At 47.8% G+C, this 8166-nt stretch overlaps 1 protein-coding gene across 1 annotated transcript in view; it reads right to left on the bottom strand.

Annotated features, from left to right (window-relative positions):
• The window catches only part of Wwp2 (WW domain containing E3 ubiquitin protein ligase 2), a 122847-nt gene that overhangs the window by 75985 nt on the left and 38696 nt on the right, over nucleotides 1-8166 (bottom strand). Inside the window, exon 5 of the mRNA XM_010612360.2 lies at nucleotides 7459-7555. Coding sequence (XP_010610662.1) covers nucleotides 7459-7555 — 97 coding nt within the window. The remainder of the gene's footprint in view (nucleotides 1-7458; nucleotides 7556-8166) is intronic.

The following is an 8166-nucleotide window of genomic DNA, read 5'->3' as shown; positions in this document are numbered from 1 at the left end:
CGGGGGGTTGAGACAGGGTCTCACTACGTAGTTGAGACTGACCTGGAACTCACTATGTAGCCCAGGCTGATCTTGAACTCACAGCAATCCTCCTGCCTCAGCCTCCCGAGTGCTGGGATTACAGGCATATGCCACTATGCCCAGCAAACATTATTTCATATTTACCACTTATAATTCTTTATCTGAAAAGTATCTTTTTTGTTTCAGATGCCCATCTTTGTCTTGATGCCCATCTTTTAAAAAAAGAACAGAAGAAGAAAAAGAATATACTAAGCATACTCTTACCGTATGATCCAGCAATCACTTTCTTTTATATTTACCCGTGACTGAAAACTGTCCATACAAAAAGTGGCACACAGATGTTCACAGCAGCTTTATAGTTTCCCAAACGTGGAGGCAACCAAGACATTTCTAAATCAGTGAATGGATAAACTGGTACATCTAGAAAATGAACACTGTTCAGCATTAAAAGGCAATCAAGCCATGAAGAGACACGGAAGAAACATAAATGCATACTATAAAGTGAAAGAAACCAATCTGCAAAAGTTACATACTGTATGACGCCAAATATACGACATTCTAGGAAAGGCTTTTAAACTATGAAGAGAGTCAAAGGATCAAGGCCAGGGTTCGGGGGAGGAACAGATGAAACACAGGGCAGTGAGACTACTCTGTATGGCACCGTGATGGTGGACACGTGTCCATACACATTTATCAAAATCCACAGACTAGACCCCACTGAGAATGAACGCTAACATAAACTAGACTCTGAGTGACAATACATCATTGCTGGGTCATCATTATAGTAAATGTCCTTCTTTGGTGGAAGATGCAATAACGGGGGAGGCTATGCACGGGCCCGGAACACATACAACTCTTTGCTCCTGACGTTGTCTTACTGTGCACCTGAAACTGCTCTTAAAGAAACTATAGACAAAAACAGCCAAGCACGGTTGTCAGGGAGGCTGAGGCAACAGGACTGCAAGCTCAAGCCAATTCTGAGCAACAAAATTAGAACAATTTAAAAAGAGGGGAGATGTAGCTCAGTGCAAAAGTCCTAGGTTCAATGCCCAGTACTGACAAAGAAAGAGAGGGAGGAAAACAGGTGGCAGCAGGATTTGGCAATCATGTCCAATATCTTACATGTCAACACTGAGAACGCCAAGTTCTCTTATTCTTCTCTGCTGTCACCCATGCTGTACACTGTAGTCTACCCATAGATGCATCCCCGACTCCTGCTTCACTGGTCTGGCAAACTCCAAAATACAGCTCAAGTGTGTGAGGTGGCCTCCAAGTCCCCCGGGTAGATTTAGGTAAAGTCCCCTGCGTGTGTACACGCTAGCACTGTGGCACCCAGTGCAGTGGACTGCAACTGTCACCCAGTATCTGTGCCCTGCAAGAGGCAGTCCTGGCTGTCAGGGACCATGACTTTTCATCTTTTTGTGAGTGCAACCTAGGTCTGAGCCTGACATTCAGGGTGTGTGCAATGACTGCTGCCTTCGACCACAGGCACCCATCTTCCTGCCTTCAGTACCTAACCAGTTCTCTCTGGAGGTGCATACGGAAGAAAAATTACACAAATACCAAGCAATACATCTGAGTGAATATATCATAATGTGCCGTGGGTCATTTTAAGTGATGCATCCTAAACAAATCAGTGCATGACTGAATGTGTGATAACATCCACAGCCATTCTCCGGTGGGGCCCTGGCTCGGTCTGCATCCATTCCACACCCACTCACTGCTTGGCAGCCAGGCCGCAAGCTCCCTGCAGCAGCGGCTGGGTCTCAATGATCACAGAATGAATAAATGAATTACACGTACTCCTTTCCCTCCACCAGCAATCGCAGTGTGTCAGAGCCAGATTTTAAGGAGAGGCTGCTGGGTGGGAGGCCTGAATGGGAAGGTAGGTTGCTAGATTCAGTTTCATGCTGACAGGGCAACATCTCCAGATCCAGTGGCCTTTGGTCATCTCAGTGGAAGAAGGGATGGGACTGGCCAGTGACGACAGAGAACGGCTTGGTGCCCAAAGGCTCAGCTCTTGACTGTCCCCCCTCTTTTCCTGTCGCTTTGCTTCCCAATTCTCCCTGGCCCTCCTAGGACTTCCTGAAGTGTTCCCAGCAGGCTCACACCCAGCTAGGTTTATTTTTCTTTCCTTTCTGGGATAGGCTGTCTGCAGACAGAGCCGATGAGCTATTTAGAGCTCACCAGAGACCTTGGAGCTGCACAGGGCTACAAGAATGTCGCTCTTTAAAATCATCAGAGGTCATCGATGCCAAGGCAAGGGAGCCCATAAATCTGATGAGTTCCCGTCAAACAGGACAAAAAAGAAGAGTAAAGGAGGGAGAATGAAAACTATCACAAGAGGTTCTGAAACTTTCACATGTTAAAAAAAGCCACTGGGAGGAGCAAGCTGGCACGCAGACACACGCAGACGCAAGCAGCCCTGGCCAACACGACAGCTGGCGAGAGCGCGGGCAGCTCAAGGCCTCCAGCTCAGCACACCTTACCAAGCCATGCCTACAAAATGACTTAAGGGCATATGCACATAAGGGAAGAAAACAAACTGCTTAGGCCCTGATATCCAGCTTCTTAATCAAGATCTCTTACACGGTTTTCAGATCTATTAATGAAAAGCTTAGTGAAGCTAAGGCAAATTAAACACATTCTTCCTATTTTTTGTCCCATTTCCTATCAGGCCATGGGAGCATCATAGGGATTGCACAGCCGGTCCGGAGGCTACGCTTCTCCTCACCTCCCTCCAGTCACACAACAGTCAGGGAAGGAGAAATAATCACAAGTGACCAAGAATCAGCAAACCACAGGGGAACGCGGACATTGTGGCTTTCCACTGTGCAGCCCGGCCTTGCTCAGGGTGACTGCCAGGTCTCAGGGGTCCTCCTCCCCCACACTCACCCCCTGGGCCCCTGGGCTCCGAGCCAGGCGGCCCTCCAGACACCTCCAGACACCGGGCAAAGGGCGGCAGTCTCTCTGCAGACCCCGCCCGCTCTGTTCCTCACCCTCTTTCTGCACACTGGTTTCTTCTCGCTCAGTTTTATTTGCCTGTTTAAATTTCTGTCACATCACGAAGACCGAACTTCTCATGGACCGAGGAGGCCACGTTCCCGGCAGCCCTTGTGTGACTTGTACGATGCCAGGTAGAGACCTGAGTAACCTGAGCTGACTCCCGCAAGGTTCCCAAGGCCGGCCTGGGTCCACCAAAATAAGCAGAGCACCGCGGGGGCCCAGGCGGTGCTCTCATGCCAACATGCACTTCCCGGGGGCTTCACAGTGCACCAGGTGAGGACGCAGCATAGGACGGCGCACTGTCGCACAGCCCCGGCCCGCACCACAGTCCACACTGCCATCAGGCCCGGAAAGCAATGAGCCAGTCCCCCAGTGCTGCTCTGATGCGTTACCTAGAGGGAACCAGCTTCACCTGGAAGCCACTCCCCTCGAGTTCCAAACTAAATGCTCAGGCCTGGGGTTTCCAAGGGACAGACAGCAGTGCAGCCCAAGAGGCAACCACTGACAACAATGTCACATAGAAAGACTTGGTGGAAATAAAGTCAGGGCCCCAGCACTCTGGAGGCTGTGGCAGGAGGATACTAAGTTTGAGCCCAGCCTAGGCAATTTGGCAATTTAGGGAGACCATGACTCAAAATATAAAATTAAAGATAAAAGAGCTGGGGATGTAGCTTAGTGTGAAGGCCTGGGATTCAATCAATCCTCAGTATTAAAAAAAAATTTTTTGTTTTTAAAGTGTCTGCTGCTGGGTGTGGGGGCACATGCCTGTAATCTCAGCTACTCAAGAGGAGGATCACAAGTTCAAGCCCAACTTAGGCAAGTTAGTGAGATCAATCTCAAAAAATTTCTTTAAAATAAATAGGGCAGGGGATATAGCTCAGGGCTCCCTGGATATGATCCCCAGTACTACAACAACAACCAAACAAAATGGCTATTATCACACCCAGAAAATCCAAAGATCTAAAACCCATCATGCCAGGTGTGGTGGTGCACAGCTGCAATCCCAGTGCTAAGAAGCTGAGGCAAGAGGAGCATCGTGAGTTTGAGGCCAGCCTGAACCACACATGGAGATCCTATCTCAAAAAACAAAATAAATAATCTTCCTTAGGATCAAACAGTAATTTTCCACCCAAAACCAGGACTGTTTGGTTTCCTTAGGATGGAAGTGAACACTTTTTCTTATCTACTATTGAGAAATATGTATCGTGTAAAAACAAGAATACATATTTAGTTTCAAAAGAATAAAATCAACACCTGGGAACCACCACTCACACTAAGAGATAACGTGACCTTAGCAATCATGAGCCCTCTCTTCATCGTATCAACCTCCTTCCCCTAAAAGAGAACCATTCTCCTCGGATTTCAGGGTTCATTGTTCCCATCTGTTTTTAGAATTTGTTTTGTTTTACTTGGAGCAGGGACTTACTATGTTACCCTGGCTGGTCCTTACTTTTGGAGTTCAAGCAATTTTCTTGCCTCAGCCTCCCAAGTAGTTAGACCTACAGGTCCATGCCACTGTGGCCAGCTATCTCACACATTTTTTACAGTTTTATCACCTATGAAGATATCCATTTAAAATGTATTGTTTAGTTCTGCATTTTAATTAATTTTTTTGAGACATGGTCTCACTATGTAGTTCAGGCTGGCCTTGAATTCACTCTGTAGGCTAAACTGGCCTTGGACTTGTGGCAATCCTCCTGCCTCAGCCTCCTGAGTGCCGGAGTATGCTACCACGCCCGGCTACATTTTTAAACTTTATATAATGGCATCATACTATATATATTTTTCTACAACCTGCTTCACTTGCTCAACATTATGCTTCTGAGATTCTGCCATGCTGATACACCTGTCTTTCCGTCTTCTGTAGGACACAATTCCACTGTAGGGGCACAGGACAAGCTAAAGAAGTAACTCTAAAGTCGGCCAGTCCCTCCGACCGTGCCTGAACGCAGGCTGTCCGCAAACAATGTGTGAACGGTGCCGCAATCCCACTCTGGCTTCCGCGAGGCGGAGCAGATGGGGAAACAGTTAGAGATGCTTCCCTGACTGCTCTTCAGGAGCATGGCCAGTATCTCACCTCAGCACGGAGGCCTGAGGCCTTGCTATAGCAAACAGAACCTTGGGCAGACGCAGCCCTCAGCACAAACCCATCCCAGTTCTAGCTCCACAGCTCCACAAGCAGGAAAGGAGGAAGGGAGGGGCCACTTTGGCCACAGTCCTCACCTTCAAGGGCACAACAACCCCTTCGTTCGATCACAGTGGACAGCACCCAGGTCCAAGAAAAACCTACCCTTCGGACAGCAAAAGCTAAATAGTCTAGGAGGCAGCAAGCCAAAGCCCACCGCTCTGTCCCAGGAAGCAAGGACAGTGAGGACCGCCTTTGAGTCTTGAATGTTCGACTCACCACCTCCCATCACGGATCTGAAAAATGCATCAGCTGTACCTCACTCTTCAGGTTTTGGGGTTTGCAGGAAGAGATGCTGCACACATACAATAGTCCAGACATGAGGAAAAACCACTGCCACCTTCACTAAGTCATTCCCAGAATGGTTGTGAGACCCTCAGATCAACTCAGTTCATTCCTGTAATAACCTTAGGAAGCAAGTAATGTCTCCTTTCTACACTTCAGGAAACTGGGTCCCTGAGAGCTTTAGTGACTTCTCCAGTATCACGCAGCAAGTAAATGACAGGACAGGCTTTGATCCGTCCTGATTCCAAAGCCCTACACTCTTATCCAGCACAGCAGCTGCGGCAGCACGTGTGCAGGTGACCTTCACACACACAAGGTGCTGCCTTAGGTTTCACTGAATGGCAGCCAGGTCCGTGTGAACGCAGGACAAACGCCTACACAGCAGCACCTGAGAACACAGAGCTCTGTGATCAGGCACTGAAAGTCTACCATTTTCCGCTGAGGTCTGGCTGCTGTTTTAAGAGGAGCAATCTGCACATGGAGGACAACAAAGAAGGGTTATCAGGATTTAGGAATTTCAAGGTTCATCAACTGGAGAAATTCAGAGTCTAATAAACAGGTTGAGCTGGGAACGGTGGCGCACACCTGTAATCCCAGCACTTGGGAGGCTGAAGCAGGAGGATGCTGTGAGTTCAAGACCAGCCTGGGCTACATGGTGAGCTCCAGGTCAGTCTCAACTACATAGTGAGACCCTGTCTCAAAAAATAAAAAAAAAACGAAAAAAACCAGGTTGAGAGTTTAGGTCCAAACTTGTCAAGAGCTGCCTTCCAGCTCCTGTCCAAGTCCAGCGAAAAGACCAAGATAGAGGTTACTGAACACCAAAGCTCAGCAGATGTCCCTTTCCCCCAGCTGGTCCCCACTGTTCCCTCAGTCTGGACCATGCCTTTGCTGACACAGGATGAGTCAGTCACACCACCGGTCCCAGTCCCGCACATCTGACACTGCATCCTATCTTGTGAGCTATCTGGCAAGTCGTGGAAAATACAACTGGTCTGCAGGTACCAGGTGACACCTCTGCAGAGACTCGGAGAAAGGACAGCCGGGAAATGGACCTGAGGTCCACCCTCTCTGATCCCGCTAGCTCCCAGTCCACTACAACCTAGTGAAGCCACGCAACAGCCAAATCTGGAGAAGCCGACAGCTGACCTTGGAGGGACCTGTCAAGAAGCTGCAGGCACTGCCTGAAATCAAGCCCCACTGTTCAGAGAATTACCCCTCACTCCCTAGGATTTGTGCGAGGGGATTTTTACCAGTTACCCTTTCTTGGTAGGTGATAAATACGTATGAACATATGCATAGGATTATTTTCCTTAAAATGTTTGGGCATTCTGAACACTGTAATAAGCATTAAACGAAGAAGCAATCCCTTTCCTCATCTGAGTCCAACACACTTAAAGCTATTCTCCTGCAGGGATTCAGCTGCTTTGCCTTTAACATGAGTTGTACCATTAATATAGGTGTAAGATGGGAACTGCAAGCAATAATATGACATCACTTGTGATATGCATACCAAGCAAATTATAACTCAGACTGTAAGTGTAGAAGGTTTAATCCAGCACTCCAAAGGGAACCATGAACCACAACCAATTGTAGAAATGTAATCAGAAACTTTCACATCCAAAGAACTATGCTGTGAGCACTTCTATGTGTACCCTAGAAGGGTAACGTAGCCACCTCAGCCCTTTATGTATAAAAAAGCGGTCAGGTTCTCTGATGAGCAGGTGCTTTTATCTAAACAACCAGCCTACCCAGCCCCAATCTGTACCAAGAAACCACTGAGCCTTCTAAGAACCCTGAGTTCTACAGTCATCTCTGGAACCCCTTCGCATATTCTATAAGTTGTAAGATCTCTGAAATTTGCAGTCGTTTCTGACGTCATAAATTTCATGACAGTGCTTAGCCTGATTTCAGTAGTTTTGAGCATGTCCCCAGCTCCTCCTCATCAACAAGAGGCGTCGTACCTGGATCTCCCACCAAAGCAGTTTGTGCTGGTGGGTGGGTGCCGGTTCTCGGAAGCTATGCTTGACCCGCTGGACTCTCTCGAAGGCAGCTGTGATCCTAGAAGGGGGATCAATCAGAAGAAAGGGCAGAAATGTTGAGAAACTCAGCCCTTATTTGAGATTTGGATACCAGGCCCAGAGCTCTGCGTGTTGGGATCACCCGCCAGGACGGGGTATGGACTTCCCACCAGCTGCAGACACTGGCACGAGAAGGAATAAGGACAATCGCGTGAGATCTGATTCACACCATGACCCAGGAAACCAGTTCTCTCCTTCAAGACACCCAAGAACATCCACGGCACTAACAAGAAGACTGCCTCATACATCATGTGAACTTGGGCCTCACGAGGGTAAAATCAGATGCTAACATGCGAAGTGGGGACGTTACTCATGGCGCAACTAGACAGCTCTTTCTTTTTTCTTTTTATTGAGTTTATTGGTCCATTTTAGGGATACAGTACAGTTATATTCATCATTGGGATCCTGTACCTTTACATGACAGGTCTTGGTTCTCATTTTTCCCCCTCGTCCCTGCCCTCCTTTCACCCCCTCTTCTCCTCCCCATTTATAAACACTTTATTTCCATTTTTTCATTTTCTCGTATTTTTTTCTTTTCCCTATTACCTTTCCCCTACCCTTCTCACTTTCCCTACACCTTTCCCTTTTCTT

This window comes from Fukomys damarensis, unplaced genomic scaffold (assembly GCF_012274545.1).
Source record: "Fukomys damarensis isolate Sample0158 unplaced genomic scaffold, DMR_v1.0_HiC HiC_scaffold_32, whole genome shotgun sequence".
In the NCBI taxonomy this organism is placed as follows: Eukaryota; Metazoa; Chordata; class Mammalia; order Rodentia; family Bathyergidae; genus Fukomys; species Fukomys damarensis.
This window is presented reverse-complemented; position numbering and strand designations above follow the sequence as displayed.